General features: G+C 37.1%; 1 protein-coding gene across 1 annotated transcript in view; it reads right to left on the bottom strand.

The window, feature by feature from the left end:
* Nucleotides 1–16,322, bottom strand: part of GRK4 (G protein-coupled receptor kinase 4) — a 29,004-nt gene extending 12,682 nt beyond the window's left edge. The window contains exons 1-8 of the mRNA XM_010190355.1: nucleotides 16,242–16,322; nucleotides 15,477–15,589; nucleotides 9,760–9,837; nucleotides 8,457–8,557; nucleotides 6,664–6,756; nucleotides 5,212–5,275; nucleotides 4,313–4,453; nucleotides 1,422–1,612 (exon numbers count right to left, since the gene is read on the bottom strand). Of these exons, the coding sequence (XP_010188657.1) occupies nucleotides 1,422–1,612; nucleotides 4,313–4,453; nucleotides 5,212–5,275; nucleotides 6,664–6,756; nucleotides 8,457–8,557; nucleotides 9,760–9,837; nucleotides 15,477–15,589; nucleotides 16,242–16,293 (833 nt within the window). The 5' untranslated portion in view covers nucleotides 16,294–16,322. The remainder of the gene's footprint in view (nucleotides 1–1,421; nucleotides 1,613–4,312; nucleotides 4,454–5,211; nucleotides 5,276–6,663; nucleotides 6,757–8,456; nucleotides 8,558–9,759; nucleotides 9,838–15,476; nucleotides 15,590–16,241) is intronic.
* Nucleotides 16,323–18,201: the final 1,879 nt, after the last annotated feature.

Below are 18,201 nucleotides of genomic sequence, written 5' to 3'. Positions count from 1 at the left end.
TGTCCTATACTGGACTGTTTAAATAACACCCTCATGTATTATGAATAAATTTAAGCCCTTCTTTTTCCTTCGAGCATACATATTATTCAGTTACTAACACATGTATAGGTAACTGTCTCTTGACCCTTGATTTTGTTACGAACAGAGGACTAAAACTAATTCCCATTCTTTTAAGAGGCAATTTTACTCAGCATTGGTTGTGAAACTACTTTTTTTTTCTTGCTCATAAATTTAAGGCCATATAAATTCTTAAAAACTGGAAACTGATTATGTAACACCACAAACCAGGGCAGAGACCTAGACAGAAGTAACGCTACCAAGATCTGGAATTACAGAGAACACTAGGATTTGACATACCTGTTTGAAGGTCTCCTTGTAAGCAAATAGCTGCCAAGTTGGGCCTAAACACAAGGGCTGTGGGTTTGTTTGTTTTGTTTGGTGTTTTTTGTTGTTGTTTTGTATTTTAAACAGTTTTGTTTTCACTTGGGCAATATGAAATGACCTACTTGTAGCTGATCCATATGAGGAGAGCCAAACCATTCATCCTTGCTTCCCACCTACAGGCATGCCAAAACACACCTTGTAACAGTGCAAGCTTGGCGAAATTCTGTAGGGAACCACATACCACAACCAGCATAAGCCTGGTTTACTCTGTGGTTCTGCCACTTTCTGCTGTGTATGTTTGTCTCCTATATTGAGGAGGGAAAAGACTAAGACTCATTATATTGAAAATATGCAGGATTATACTCTAAGTCTTCTTTGAAACAAGTGGTACTTGGTGTTACACACCAGAAAGATAAAGCCTTCTCGGTCCACCACTAAGTTTGTTTTGCTTGTTCTGTAATATTAATGCATGCCAGGGGTTAAAAGATTATGTACAGAAACAGAAAAGTGCAGTAAGAGCAAACAATCTCAATTATAATGCATGAGGCTTCTGAGAGTTTCATGAATTCAAAAGCAGTAAAACGTTTATTAGAAGAACCTGAAATAAAAACAGAAGAGGGCAATATGGATTATAACTGACTTTTAACCCTCTTAAGTGTAACAAGCAATGCAGCAAGGGCCTTCTATAGCCACCTGAGAACTTCTGCATTAGAGAGGGCAGGAATACAATCCCATGTTCCTAAAACTTACTAATTTATTTGAATTACTAATGAATTTGCTTTGTAAATCACAATTTACTACCCAGTTTTAGAATGTTTTAGAATATAGCAAGTATCTAAACCTAAATTAACAGTAAGAAGAAATTATGATCAGAAATTCTAAAGGACATGCCATGAAAAGGACAACTAAACAATGCTTTTTGCTTCTTTTGTTGTGAAGTTGAAGTATGAATTTGTTTTAGTAGAAAACAATTAATATGGTGAATACTGAACAGACATGGACAATTCAAGGTACGAGTGACTGTAGATGACACTCACCTGTAAACAATTCTCTCCTTCTGCAAATCCTCCAGACCACAGCACAGTTCTGCAGCATAGAAAATAGCCCTTTCTTCATCAAAGCCAGGATTTCCCATGTTATATATGTGAAACTTCAAATCCCCTCCATTCATTATGGTTAGTACTAAACACAGGGCGTCTTTCGTCTCATATGTATAGGATAAACTAACCTAGAAATGGGGCAAAGGAGAAGAAAATAATTATTCATTCATAAACCCCAACACAATTCACAGCTCTTTTTTTCCAATACAAGCAACATATGAATCAGTTTTTAAAACAAAAGAGAACAAAACAGCCGAGTAGAGAATCGCTTCTGTCCAGTACTTGAAGACACAAAGAAATTCAGACTAATTTGCACGTATACACAAACCCTACATCACCGTACACGTTTAGTGACATATCTGTTTAGATAGCATAGAGCTCCATCCAGACAGATTTATTGATCATGCCCCTCAGCTGCAAGTTATCCATATTACTCTTTGCAAAGACAACGTGCACATACACCTTATTTGATTAATACCTCAGGAATTATGCATTGCCAAACCATCTTCCTGAACTTATGCAAGACTCTAAGTTGCCTTCTGTTAGTGAAACTAAAGAAGTTACTGAAGATCAAATGTGTAGTTTCTATTCCTCCCTCTGCCTTCCTGCATAACTGCATATTTCCTTGGCTTAGAACTTGCCAACAGTGAAGACTTAGTATAGCTCTTTATATTCCTTCTTCTCACTGTATTTGGAATGAGGTGCTGATAGAGAAGCATTACAAGTTTTAGGTAAATGTTTTTAAAGTATTAAAGCAGACTTGTGAATTTAAAGAAAACCAATTATAGAAAAATGTAATATACTGCAAAATTTAACATATGTTGTTTAAGTTACAAACTCCATCTCAGTAGAAAAAGCTATGCTATGCTGATGATCATCTGGCAGGATCTTCAAAATTACCTACTGAGATTAACTAATTTGTACTGAAAGCAATGGGATTAAAACATACTTACCTAATGGAAGTTAAGTATAAGGTAGGTAAAAATCAGTAGGAGTTTTTTTTTTTCTCAGTAAATATATTTCTAAATGCAGTACAACTATGTAACCTCAGTACTAAGTCAAAACTCTTCCTTCTGAAGCATAATTCCAATACTAAATAATAAAATTAAATAAATACACAAATCAGCTACTCAGGGCAAGGGTTCTTATTTGGTGGTTTAAACTGACCTGTCCAGCTATTAATGAATTCACTTGTGACACAAGCACGACAAATTTCTACCCACCTCCTACCCAATATTACTGCAGATCCTAGATCTAGATCTTTTCTGTCGCATCAAAAAAACTGGATGGCAAGAGGAAAATAACTTATGCTCAATCCTATAAAGTGATTTCAAATCCAACTTTGATCTATTACTGATTTATACTATTTACATGACTGAAAAAAGTACTACTCAAAAACAGAAGTTTCACTCTTATCTCATGTATCTCTACAACCAGTGATTTGTTGATCAGTTCAGGTAATTTCTGGATTCAATTTCAATCAATTCAAGCCCATGTGCCTTGTGAGAAAATAACATTAGCACGGTTATACAAAAGCACTATTTATAATAATTTCAAATACATTAATGTATCTGGCCAGCAGGTTCTTAATTTTTCTTTTAGCTAGCAGTATTCTACAGGGTTTTTGCAATACATAAAGCTTATCAGAAAATATTGTAGCTACATACATATTTTATAAATATGTGTGTGTATATATATTTATATATTTATTTATTTAGTTATTAATAACTTCCACTACCCTCTAGCACAGGTACTTTGAAATCCTATCTGATCAGAAATACAGTTACCAGTAAATGGATTTAAAAACAAATCTAAATGCATTCAAAATTAACATTTAAGTGACAACAGTTCAATGAAAAAAATACACATTACCTGGGGGAAAGTTTACCTTGTATATCCTTGATCATTCTAAGTTATTTCACTGCTTAGTAATTAGAGCTACTAACAGACCATAATTTACATGACAGTATCAGATTAAACCATTAAGACTTTAATTCTCTATAATTTCTATTAAAAGTTACGCTGTTTCACATCCAAGATACCTCTTTAAGCCTCTTTATAACTAACCTGGATCAATATACTAGTCAAATTTCATGTTTAACTTGAAATGTATATGCAAGAGTAATGAATGCTGTGTAAATACCTAAGGATATAAAAACTCTACTATTAAAAATCATAGAAATGCAGGACGTGCAACTTCTAATAGAAATTAAATGGCAAAGTCTCGCAAAATCACCCCTTTGTAAGTGCATTTAAGAATGACCTTCAAAAATGAAATTAGAAATCAGCAATAATTATAAGAAAACAGGTGTACAGAAGGGAAGAAGGAGGTAATAGAAGAAAACAGAGCACAATGCACTGAAAGAAGAGACAGAGAAGAGAAACAGAAGAAAAAATAGGATAGAATAAAGTATATGGAATACCCTCTTTATTAAACATAGGCAAACATACTCAGTCATAGGGCGCAGCAGAAACAGAATTTAAGTGATTATTCCAGTCTGAGTACTACAGAACAATCTTGAGACAGAGGACAAAGATTCAGTGGAATCAGCATGCTGAAACACAACCTAACGTTTTGGTTCTAAGTGAGAAATAAAGCAGGCAGACTAAGACCAATTCAGTACTGCACAAAAAAGCCCTCTGCATAGAACTTCTCACAATCACACACAAAACATACTTCTTATTCTATCAGTCATTTATCTCAGCAGTCATGCATTCTCTGAATCAATTTTAAAATGTCATGTGCCCACAAGCTCCTGGAAGAGACAGAAATGAAGCAAAAAAAGCAAGATAAACTTCTGAGAATAAGATCATAAGTAGATACTTACTACAAACCTACTATTCACTTTCTCTAGAATTCTTTTTTCATTTAGAGCCATTGATTCTCCTTTCCTCTTCTTTATTCTCTTTTTTTCTAGCTTTTTACAAGCATACATTTTTCCTGTTGCCCGTACTTGACAGGCACACACCTTAAAAAAAAAAAAAGGTGTGTCAGAGATCTTAGGGGATTTTTAGATTTATTTTTTTTAGGAAGATAGAATTTTATTTTCTTTTTTTTCACACTCTTGAGTATTCTCAGAAAATGAAGGTCTGTAAGCATCAATACAGAGCTTTTACCCATTTAACAACTTTGAAGGGTCAAAAAAGCTGTAACAGAAGTAGAAGTGATTATACAGGAGTGAGCCTGTTTTTGTTGGTGTTGAGTAGTTCAGTAAGACTGTGGATCTTGTGTTGGTGAAACGCCTGACTGTGATGACAGTATATGTCTAGGCAAGCAGGACAGAGGACAAACATTCACACCATAATCAAGCGTGAGAAAGATAATGATCATTTAATAACCCTCCTTCCCCTTCAATATAGGACTCTGGTTAAAGCATTTAGGGGGCAAAAAACCCCAATGAATTATAAACAGAATGAACAAAATCTATAGATTTTCCTATCAGGTTCACAAATATTCTACATAATTATTAAGTAGAAACTACATTCTCATTGCCAAATTAAATTTCTAAAGAGAAGAACTGTGGAAGTTTGCTCCAACTTTGTCCACGACCCACAATACTGAAACTAACACACTAAAAGAAAACAGTTTAGATTGATGACAGTTTGACTGGTGATGTGTCAAATGTAGATTGTTAGAGTCAAGAGTTTAAAAACTGTTCCTCCTCTGTATTAATCTTTTTTTTGTTTTCTTAAACATTGCCTCGTAGAAATATACTTCTGTACTCACCTCTCCAAATCCACCTTTGCCTAGTACTCGGTAATGCCTAAATGTGTGTTTGGTTACTGGTTGCCTGATTAACAGAAAGAAACAATTATTGCAACAGGAATGATAAGAGATAGTAATCCCCTCCCCACCCCAAGGTCTGTCTGAATTTTCTTCTTCCTGTTCTATGACATCTTACTGAACAAGAGTTGCCTTGACCTCATGAAGACAGTATTATAATAAGCTGAATTCCAAATGAAAAGGGTGGTCTGACAAGAACCATTGGCTCCCTCATGTGGTCGCCAGACGTTGAAAATAGCAGGAAGAAAAGCTGATCCATTTGGCCCTGTGCTGTTTATGGTCAGAGCTTTATCTGTTCTCATCAACGGTCAATTTAGCACCTCCAGTTGTCTCCCTTAGCTGCAGTACACTGCCAGCTGCCACATAGGCTGCGCTTTAACAAGAACACGCTTGCAATGCAGCATTTAAAAGGTAAACCATTTCTGATTTTGCTTTGCTGTTTGGCTTTTCCAAAAAAAGAAAGAGTTGTGGTATGTAACAGCATTTCAGAGCCAAATTGTTAAGGCGTTGATGTACCGGAAGAGGAACAGATAACTGGAGGCAGTAAAAGTGTCAGCCATTCTACGCAAAAACAGTCCTAAACATGTATCAAAGCAGGGCTATTTCATGGTGATGAGCTGGGTTTTTTTTTATTGTTTTAAAAGAGCATTCATTGCTAACGCAGCTTTGTTCTCAGGACAACAAATGGAGGTTCATTTGGTAGAGAATTCTGTTTAATTGAGTAACTTCCCTAGTTCTCTTCCTGGCTTTTGCTACTAATTCAGTCAAAGGCACTGGATAATATGGATAATAGGAATTTACCATAAATTAATGCTCAAGCACCTTAATGTTTGAATATGTCACAATGATACACAGCAGTGCTGAATTAGAATCAATTTGTACCAATTTCAGCCTTCTGAAAAAGTTTGGACACTCATTTAGTATTGATTTAAAAGCCTAAACTAGATCCTGATATATACAAATATTGCTGCCTTGTAAGTACTAGATCTGTGTCTGTACCACCCTGAAAACTGACTAGTTACCCAGTCACCCAGTGGGTTATAAAACTAGACTAACCTGCTTATTAGCCACTAACTAGACCAAGTTTGAAACTAAGGAATAGCATTCCCAAGCAAGATTGGTTTCTCAACACACAGTTGACAGCCAAACTTAAAATAAATTTGCATTTACCTAATACAGATTTACCACTTAAAGACTCCTGGACATATACTTCTGTTGCAGTATTGGCTCTCTCACTGTCCTATCAACATCATCCTTTACATCCTGTCTTTTAGATCATAATTTCATAGACAGGTAGTGTCATTCATTAGGGCTCTAGAGCATTTCTAGCATAACAAGCAGAACTGGCCACAAAGCAAAGCAAAATTATAATGCAAACATTATAAATAAACTTACTTTTCCAGCCATTTCCACTGTAAAAAACGGGAAAAATACACACTGTCTTGGTAAGCGTCAAAAGGTCTTTTGCTTAGGTATTCATGTACAATTCTAGAAATGGGAAAATAAAATCAATCTTATACTGAAAAAACTGCTGAGACAGGAAGTATCATCAATCTATTAAAATATACTAAAACAAATCAATGAAGGTATAGGCAGAAAAACATTGTCACTGTGTTGTACAATGGTTTTAACCTAGATGTCTCACAAAGTGCCTGTCACAGACAATTCTTCCTGTCAAAACACTAGTGAATGCCAAACTACTGCTACTCCCAGTAACTAGAAAGTTTGACCTCTGCCTTCTCATTAAGTGCGTTCAAGTCTACCTAAACAGCAGCCTCTCAGCAGCTACGCAATGCATGTATCACCCCTTAAATATGACCTCTAAAAGTTATTTACAGGAAGGTATGTACAAGTTTTCATACAGAAATAGTCTGTGAGATTACAGAACGGTTGAGGTTGGAAGGGACCTCTGGAGGTCATCTGGTCCAACCCTCTGCTCAAGCAGGGCCACCTACAGATGGTTCCCCAGGACCACGACCAAGTGGCTTTTGAAGATGTCCAAGGATGGAGACTCCACAAGCTGTCTGGGCAACCTGTGCTAGTGCTTGGTCACCCTCACAGAGAAAAAGTGTTTCCTGATGTTCAGAAGGAGTCTCCTGTGTTACGCTTTTCACCCATTGCCTCTGGTCCTGTCATTGGGCACCACTGAAAAGACCCTGGCTCCATCCTCTTAGCACCCCCTTTTCAGGTTATTTATATACATGGATAAGATCTCCACATAGATTCTTTGGAGACTGATAAGTACAATTTTATTCTAGGATTTTAAATTGAAATACTAAATGCCATATCAAAACCCAAACACCAGGTACCTTATCATTCCCCTTAAATTAAATACACCAAGGGGGGTGGGGGAAGGAAAACAATTCAAACTGTATTCAGATATTTAATGGACAGAGGAAAGGGGATGACCTACATAACAAATCCTCCATTTGAGACAAGTTTTACTAGGTGTTCTCACACATCCCTTTCAATCTTATAGTCTCAAGTTGTTATAAAGTATGCTTGTTTTTGTTGCCAGGGAGATGACCCAAGCAGTGACAAAACCTGTTGTAATCCTTCAGACATGATCAAGCGTGCCTTGAAGAACCAGTAATATTAGAAACATAAAGGCTTTAGAAAAACATGCAACACTGGTAAACATGTATCATGCCTCCAAGAAAAGACTTCCCTGCTGCTGCTGTGTGAAATATCACTTCATGACTTCAGAACAAAACCAAGTTGTACTTGTTTGTGTTAACTAACACAACTGATCCAGAATCAGCCATCGTAATGAAATACAATTGTTGGCCTCAGTTCAACCTGTTCTCCAGAATCATACATTGTTCAGAAACCTTTCAAGCCCAGTTTATAATTTCATGTTTTTCTAAGGACCTTCATCACGGAAGAGAAGTAACTCAAAAGGTATGAAAATAATGAAGAAAAATGCTATTCTTGCTTAAAGAATGCTTGGTGGCAGATAATAGCGTGATTTTAGGAAAAAATAGCATTAAAGAAAAAGCTCTGCAAAAGTCAAACATCTACATCACATCTGAAGGAAAACCAGTCCATTCATAAATCTGTTCCAAATTTCTTACCTACACTCAGAGACTAAATACTCCCAGGTGTAATAACTTCACCTCTCCTTTCCATTGGAAAAACACACATTTCTCTTGTGATACTCAGACTCACACTATGCATTTTTAGCTTACCTAGTACAGTCCATGAAAAGATCCTTAGAAGGGTTCTTTTCCAGTCGTGCTTTACATTCATTTACTGTTTCCTGAGGTATTTCTGGCAAGTGTGCTGCAGACTTTACATAATTTAAAAAAACAAACAAACAAACAAAAATTGCAACAATGAAAGCAATTTTGCTAATCAACAGAACGAGTAAAAGTTCTGTACTCAAAGTGAAATGAAATCTGCTAATAGAGGAAAAGGAAAGGAATGGTTTGGCTACAGAGAAAACTAAGAAAGTAACATTCAAGCAAAATTTTTATTTGTTGCCTGTTACAGAAAAATGCATTGAAAGCTATTACAGTTATTTACTATTTCAGTATCCAGGGAAACAAACTTGGCAATAAGTAAAATTTCTTTATCTTTCCATAAGTCTACCACCACAAAAGCAAGTTCTCTATTTGGCTTGGCAGGATGGAAGGAAGGGGAAAGAAACACACACACAATTTGGGAAACTATTTCAAACCAGCCCAAAGAAATCCAGGTTTTTTTTGCAAAAAAGTGCATGTGGCTTATGGTGGTCCCAAAGAAATTATCAGAAAAAAATGTGGCAAACTTGAAGTCTGTCTGCTTTTAACGCAGATCTGCAAGACATTTATTTGAAGAAAAGCCTACTCAAGATGACCAAAGTAAGAGAAGCAGAAGGAGCATCTATTCAGAGGAAGCAAATGTCTAATTCTGTATCCAAAGAAAATCTTCTATCAGATACCAAATAACAGGCTCTTAAAAAAATTCAATCAGTGAGATCTAACATATGCAAAAGATCGGCTATGAATGATCTCCATGCAAAATACATAGTAACAGAATTCTCTAGAACAAAACAAAACAGTATTTCACCTTGTGAAAACCTGCAGCAATTCTGAAAATTTTCAGCAAACCAACCAATGCCACACAGAAAGAAGCCTGAGAATTTGAAGAGTTACTCACTCTCATGTTTTTAGACTATACAACTCTGAGTTAATTTGTTAGGGAGTTTTCTTTAGATGCTAAATGTGTTTTTTTAGAAATATATCTTTACCTGAGTCCAATATTTTAATTGGAAAACATGGGAGAATAAATCGTAATGGTAGTAGTCTTAAAAGCAGAGATCAGTGAAGCTTTCTGCTCAAGGTGATGAGTTTCACAATTTTAGAAGGCAGTAGACCTTTCAGAAAGGCAAAAATGGGACTAAGGAAGTTTGAAAGTCAATTTACAAAAAACAATGCGACCACTCAGATCTCTATTTATCTGGCATTTACAAAACACATGAGACAATATTTTGCAATATAATATATTTACCCCATTAGTGAAGTATGTCTCTAGAACTTTCAGGCCACAGTCAATACGCTTTTCATCTGAAGATACCTCATATTCTGCCTAGGGGAATGGATTTGAAAATGATATTAAGTTCAGAGCTATTTGCCAATACAGTCTTACATGATGCTAGGTAAATTTAATCATGAATAACACAATGGTCATACTATAAAAGGAACTGAAGGCTCTCATTGTTTAAAAGATAAAAAAAATTTTAGGCTACTTAGTGAAAATGTATGAAGAACAGTCTTAAGAAAAAGGCACATGGAATTCAACCATGGTAAAAAAAGCCAAGATTTAGTCTAAATGTAATTACAGAAACTGCATCCTAGAGGTTCAACTGGATCAATTACAGTGAAATATTGGGTTAGCCAAAACTTAATTGCATGGTTTTTTAATAGATAGACATACATGTCTTGAAATGTAACTAACTTCACACTGGTGGAAGCTCATAAAAAGTTATGTGATGTGTGTGGTGAAGATGCCTCAAACCTATGGCAGTGTCAGATATAGTTTGCTACATTTCAGTCCGGAGATTTTGATGATGAAGATGCATCACGCTCAGGAAGGCCAATCAAAGTTGATAAGGACAAAATAAAGGCATTGATCAACTCCAGTTGGAATTTAACAACATAGCTGATAATCTTCATATACTGAAATTGAGCACTGACAACCATTTAAAATAACTTGGATATGTTAGGAAGCTTGATATTTGGGTACCACATGAGATCAAAGAAATCCATCTCACTAAACGCATGGACATCTGCGATTCTCTCTTGAAACATGAAGAAAATGTTCCATTTTTGAAGCATATGATAACAGGTGATGAAAAATTATTCATCTACAGGAACAACAAATGAAGAAGATCATGGAGCAAGTGTGATGAACCAGCTCAAAGCACTTCAAAAGCAGATATTCCCCAAAGGAAGGTTCTGCTGTCAGTCTGGTGGGAGTTCAAAGGTATTGTGTATTTTGCACTGCTTCCAAGGAACCAAACCATTAATTTGGACGTGTACTGTTGTCAACTGAATAAATCACATGATGCCATCAAACAAAAGGGTCCAGAATTGGTGAATCGCAAAGGTGTGTTTCTCCATTATAATGCTAGACCACAGACAAGTTTGGCCACTCGTCAAAAATTGTAGCAGCTTGGATGGGATGTGTTACCACATCCACCAGATTCACCAGACCTGGCACCATCAGACTGCCATTTGTTTCGTTCTTTACAAAATACCTTGAATGGTAAAACCTTCACAGCTGATAAGGAAATCAAATCGTTCTTGGAACTGTTCTTTGCCAAAAAAGATAAGAACGTTTTTGAGTGCAGAATCATGAAGTTGCCTGAAAGATGGCAAAAGGCAATTGAACAAAATGGACACTGTACTGGTTAATACAGTTTGTTTCCCGTTAAAAATTCACCTTTAATTTACCCAGAACGAAACGCAATGGCTTTTTGGGCAACCCAATAGTATTTAAGTAGTATCACAGGACAGAATGATCCAGATGGGAAATAATTAAGCAAGACTACAATAATCAGCTGCTTCTTCACTGTATTTTTTTTTATCCTTCTTGTATATTTCTTTACTACAGTCTTGGGTAAAACCAGGATAAAACTACTACTTTCTACAAGGTCATGTTAACTGGAAATAAGCACGATCTAAACCAAACTCTACTTCATTCTTTGAGAAGATAAAAACTGAGTAGATACAAAATTTTGTGAAGTTTTTGTCTCAGTAATATCTAGTGTTGAGATGCAGAAAAAGACGATTGTGTAATACAGTGCATTTTGCAGATAAACAACTGGCAGCTTAATAGAGCTTCAGAGGGGGAAAAAAAACAATCCAAACAAAACTAAACCAAACTGTCAGGTACTGAAAAACTCCAAGGACTAAAGGACTACTTACTATTACAGTTTTTAAGGAATAATCTAGAAGCAGTTATCAGAAGTTAGAACATTTAAAGGTAACACAGAATCTCAGGAAAGAAGAAGTAGAAAAGAGCAATCTCAAACAGCAACCTTTATTAGCTCTGTAAGCTGGGCCAACTCAATCAAAGCTTATTTCATATCTCAGAATGTAAATGCATGCACCTAGGAACAAGGCAGACCTCCAGAACTGAAAACCGTATGACACAAACCAACAGTTTGGCATATTGGGACAACAGTCATTAAGAACCTCAAAGGAAGTTCCATGTGATTTATCTAAGCAGAAGAGAAAGTTACATATCTTTATAAAGAAAAGAGCAACGGTGAAAAATGACAGTTCAAGAACCAAACAGACACACACACAATACTGGAAATAACAGAATCCCTGAGCTCCAGTTCTGCAGTCAACTGCAGCTAACCCACACTGACTCACTGCTAAGTCATCAACATCTTTTTCTGCTGAGACATTAGGGTATCAACCACTTCAGCACAGGACTCAAATCCATAAACAATTGCAAGCCGTTGTTTTTGCTGTTTTAATTCCACAACAATGAGTCTAATGGTAAGGAAATTCTTCTGCAACTACCAAACAACCTGAGCAGGTCAGAAAAGTTAATCAACCAGCTAAGTGCATTTACCACCTTTAACATTTTCAATTATGCCAAAGTAGTCACCCATTTAATACTAACAGTTAGGCATACTGTTTTAAGGGGATGCTGTAATTTAAAAGGAAGTTTAAGGGACAGCCTTGTCAACTACTTTTGGTTACTTACAGAGCTTAAGAGGGAAGTTTGAGCCCCACTCTTTTTCATACTTGAGTAACCTTGTCCCCAGCTAGTGAAATGAGTCACTAAGATGATTGGATAACTGTAATTCCTCACTTTAATTTCTGTCAATTTTATTCAATTATTTCACAACTCTTCTTTCTGTAAAGCCAAGCTGACTCCAGACTTGAAGGTCACACCTTCTCAAGAGTTAATGCTTACCAGTCTTAGTACTCAGTACGGGTAGACAACCTAGCACTGTATTACCTTGATTTTGCCATTTTGCGCCCTTGAAATAATCATGCTGCTGAAATCAGATTGTTCCATTTAAGAGAGTCAGAAAACTCTTTTAATCAAGATGCAAGGCTCTTAAGACTATGGCATTTTATGCCAGAAGGGTTATTTTCAGAAAGAATACATCTAAAAAATATCTACAATAAATACATAAATAAACACAATAAATAAATAAAACCCCTAAAAATTGGCAAAACCCGAGATAAAATCCTTAGCCTTTCCCTTCACATTACTCCCGTACAAATAAAATCAACAAAAAACTCCTCAACTCCCCCCCAACTCTAAAAAAAAAGCTTGAGCAAGCTTAGTTAAACCCAGTCCAGAAAAGGGAATCAGGCTAATTCAGGAACTACCTGTAAGAGGTAGCAGATATTTTCTCTTACTTCCATGATGGTGTGCTAGCTTTGAGAACATCAGAATCACCGACCACAGATTATCTTAGCTCTTACGAGAGTCCTCTTTCAGAGATTCCCAAGCATACTTCTTCACCATGATTTTTCAAATGGAAGTTAAAAATAAAAAAAAGACGATTGTGAAATCATTCCTTACATCAGATTATCTCAACTATGACAGCCTTTGCTAACTCACAGAAGTGTTGCAATCCACATAACATTATAGGTTACATATTTCAAAACTATTCAAAACTTTCAGTTGGTGTAAAAAAATTCTTGGAGACAATTTCACCTGAAAAATGACATCTGTAGAGCACAGACACGCCTACCTTACACTTACACCTAAGATTTTTTTTCTTCTTTGTGCTGCCTAAGATTCTGCTACTCCTTTTCTAAGCTTTTAAGGATTAAAAATGTGCACAGAAGTTGCAACCATTAAGGGTACATCCACAGTTGTCAGTGGTCTCCCCATTGTGCCCCATTCATTAAAGGCTCTGGTTTACATTCACATCAGCATATTTGGCTACACTGTTCTGGATTTCCACTCACTCCATTCTATGCCTCCAACTGTCAAACTGGTCTTTGGCATTTGGTGCTGGAACAGCTCCTGAGAGCTGCAGAGGTATGGTGAAACCCACCTGGGGAGTAAGCCTAATTGCGCAAAGATTCGTTGACAAATATAAGGCAATTCTACGTATTGGACACTAAAGCTCCTTTTTAGCTGATCAAGTGCCTCAGTTTATACTCCCATAGGAACAAGGAAGATAAGGTGAAGTGCAGGGCACAGTAATAATCCCCATGTACTTCCTTTCACTCTGCACACTTCAGAGCCATCTTGCATTCTGAGACTGTATTTTGCGACACGTGTAAGCAGAACCGTAATTTGACCATCTTCTTTGGTCATTTGTTGCCTGATGCCTGAATATATGAACAAAAATGGGTGGGTGAGGAAAACTGTTCTTTTGGCAACAGTCTGTTTAACACTACATCTTACTGTGCTTGCATTAACTATGAGGTACAAAGAATAAAAAGCTCTGAGCTATTATTCTGTCCTCTCCAAGGACTTCTGTGTGTCTGTCCACTCTTATCATTACTTTCTCCCTCCTCATGAGGGTTTTGTCTGAGGTTTTTTCACAAAACATGGCTGCGGGCACACTTCCTTCCTCCCCTCATTCTTTAGTATTAGATACCAAGATGCAAATGTATCAAGACAATACACTTCCTTTTCCTTTGGTGTCTAAAATCTGGTTTCTCTCCTTCCATAGACAGCTCCCTAAATTTCCATCTCCATTGTCTTTGTTTTTAATCAGCACATTCTGTCTAGCCTAGGGCTTTGATGCAAGTTGCAACATTTTCAAGTCTGTGTTTACAACATTTTCAAGTCTGAGTATCATAAGTAATATTCATTGTATGCACATCCTTTTAGGTTCAGTAGAAGTCAAGCAGCATGTCTTTCTAAAATCACTTCTCTTATTCCCATCATGACCATTTCCATAGCTCTGACCACACCAAGATGGCAGAGATTTTATAGTAAATATTAAACATCTTCCTTTAAGTAACAGAACCAGAGTTTCTTGACATTGATCAAAAGTTACAGCTTTAGAGTTGGCAAAAAGTAAATCTCAATATATTTTCATGGATGCAGCATTAGTGCACAGATGTGCTTAGAGAAAATGGGTATTGTATAAAATTGTTGTGTGCTGACCAGGATAGGCAGCTGAGTTCCATAAAGCCACTTGCTCAGTCCCTCCCCCGCAGTGATAATCAGAAGGGTAGAAGTGAGAAAACTTGTGGGTAGAGAGAAAGACAGTTTAGAAGGTAAAGCAAAGCTGTACAAAATAAGGAATTCATTCACTTCTTCCCATTAGCAGGCAGATGTTTAGCCATTTTCAGGAAAGCAGGGCTTTATCACACGTAACAGCTCCTTGGCAAGACAAACACCACAACTCTGACTTCCCCCATTCTTTCTTCTTCCCCCAGCTTTATATGCTGAGCATGATGTTATATGACACAGAACATCCCTTTAGTCAGATGGGGTCAGCTGCACTGGCTGTGTCCCCTCCCTACTTCTCATGCACCCCCAGCCCCCACTGGTGGGCTAGCATGAGAAACGTAGAAGGCGGTGTAATCACTGTTCAGCAATAACTAAAACATCCTTCTTATCAACACAGTTTTGGTCAAAAATCCAAAACATAGCACAGCATGAGCTACAATGAAGATAATTAACTCCATCCCAGCCAAAACCAGTACAAAAATCAAACTTTTTTACAAACAAAAATGTATAAGCTATTGCCTACTGATATCCATCTCCAATTTCTCAACGCTTACCACTGCATCCAGAAATTCAATGCATCTTTTCAAATCTGGTCTGGAATCACAGAACTGTCTGAAGAGAAGCCTTCCTATCGGCTGTTTATCACAAAGTTGATAATAGTCTCTTTCTGAGAAAGAAAGAACAAATAAATACCTTTATTTTTATCCTTGTCATAGCATGGTCCTTACTCCCATTTGGGAATAGGTCAGAAAAACATCACTAAGATGTGAAGATTTTAGATTAATTTATTTAGCAAAGACATCAAAAACATGCAATGATCCCAAAGACCAGTGAAACACACTCTTCTAGCCACATTTGTCTCTTATAGACTACCACATTTATTAAAAACACATCAGTTAAGTTTCATTTAGGTTGGAGGGTGGAAAGCAACAATACTGTGAAATAGCAATCCCAAAGCACACAAGATTGTTAGGAAAGAAGGAATAAAAGATAATATCAGAAAAAGTTAAAAAATTATTACAAGACATTAAGGAAAAAAGTGAAATATATCACCATGTCATTCAAATTACAACATGATTCTTTTTTCTAATTCGTAGCTTTGTAAATTTATCCTTTAGGAGCAGTTTCCTTTAGAAAACAAGGAGCTTTTATCTTCTCATAAATTTATCTTCTCATAATTCTTCATCACATTAAAAGTGTAATAGCTTCTGTTGTTAATTAGCACTCAGAAGCAAGACAGAATCCTTTCAGTTAACACCACTAAACTCTTACCCTTCTTTCTCAAAAAAATAGGAAAGACCATTCTACAGGACACCTACCAATTGAGCATCTAATACCTTCACAGTGACTAACAGGTGGCAATTTCAGCATCTCTCTCCATTTTTTACTACGCCCACTCCGTTTGCCTAGAAGAAAAATATGCATAATGTAACACACAATACCATGTCAGAATAAAATTAAACATGACATCAACAGCATAAAATTAGGTCACTTCTGCACAGATCTGTCAGACCAATTTCCATGCCTAGAAAAAAACCCATCCTCAAGAATATCCAAACCAATAATAAACTTGATATAGAAGAACTTTTATATGAAACACTAAAAATGCAGAAAATCTTTTGCAAGACAAATATTTTGCATTTTGACTGTGCATACAGAATATATCTGTAGACAAGTATCTAGGTATTCTGAAAATCACAAAACTGAAACATCAAAGACAGAAACAAAAAATATTGAGATTTGTGTCTCAAGCATGGTGAAGAATGGAAGACATTTAAGTTCAGTAACAAAATCACAGAATGGTGGGGCTTGGAAAGGACCTCTGGAGATAATCTAGTCCAACTCCCCTGCCAAAGCCAGTTCACCTACAGCAGGTAGCACAGGAACGCGTCCAGGCGGGTTTTGAATGTCTCCAGAGGAGGAGACTCCACAACCTCTCTGGGCAGCCTGGTCCAGGGCTCTGTCACCCTCAAAGTAAAGAAGTTTTTCCTCATGTTCAGTTGGAACCTTCTGTGTCCCAGTCTGTGCTCATTGCCCCTTGTCCTGTCACAGGGCACCACTGGAAAGAGCCTGGCCCCCTTCTCTTGCCACCCATCCTCTAGATATTTATAAGCATTAATAAGATCCCCACTTGGTCTCCTCTTCTACCTGCTAAACAGACCCAGCTCTCTCAGTCTTTCCTCATATGGGAAATGCTCCAGACCCCTCATCATCCTTGTACCCCTCTGCTGGACTCCCTCCAGTAGCTCCATGTCTTTCTTGAACTGAGGAGCCCAGCACTGGACACAGTACTCCAGATGTGGTCTCACCAGGGCAGAGCAGAGGGGGAAAATAACCTCCCTTGACCTTCTGACACACTCTTCTTAATGCACCCCAGGATACCATTGGTGGTCTTGGCCACAAGAGCACGTTGCTGGCTCATGGTTAACTTGTCATCTACCAGGACTCCCAGGTCCTTCTCCACAGAGCTGCTTTCCAGCAAGTCATCCCCTAACCTATACTGGTGCATAGGGTTATTTCTCCCCAGGTGCAGGACCCTATGCTTGCATCTGTTGAACCTCATTCGGTTGCTCTCTGCCCAACTCTCTGGCCTGTGCAGATCTTGTTGAATGGCAGCACAGCCTTCTGGTGTATCAGCCACTCCTCCCAGTTTTGTATCATCAGCAAACTTGCCGAGTACGTAGAACAAAGTTCTTCAACACATTTCTAGATAATCAAGTCGTACATAAATATCTTTCTTTTTTTAAGGGCAGTAATAGTATATGAGTAGAGTGCACTAATTTATTAGTGGGCATTGCTCCAATATACACCATTCACCACAGGAGGATACAGGCTATCAGGAAGAACTAAGCTGTTGTAGAATTCAGATCTTTTCAATACTTCAGCTTTCACAGCACTAGCATTAAACTGATTTTAAAAACTACTACAGCATTTTTTCCATTGTTTCTCAAAAAATATATCTGTGCTCTGTTTTCTGAGCTTTCTTTGACCTGAAAAGCCAATTCCGCTTACAGAAGATATGCGTATTTATCAAAAAAGCACAAAGATAGATACAGGAACATACAGGTATTTTTAATTGCAAAACATTTCAGCGGAAGAGTAATTTTTGTACTGCAAAATATTTTAAAAGAAGATTTCACTAAGAGATATGGCCAGATGCGTTTCCACATGACAGAACAGTAGCAAAACTGCACAGAAACTTTCTAACTGTACCAAAGCAGTATGCACTGTTAACCACAATGGGAGAGAGAGAGGGGAAGGGAGTTACCCTGTGTAAAC

Source organism: Mesitornis unicolor, unplaced genomic scaffold, assembly GCF_000695765.1.
Source record: "Mesitornis unicolor isolate BGI_N332 unplaced genomic scaffold, ASM69576v1 scaffold2748, whole genome shotgun sequence".
Lineage (NCBI taxonomy): Eukaryota > Metazoa > Chordata > Aves > Mesitornithiformes > Mesitornithidae > Mesitornis > Mesitornis unicolor.
The sequence above is the reverse complement of the archived record's forward strand: the minus strand, read 5'-3'. Positions and strand labels throughout refer to the sequence as shown.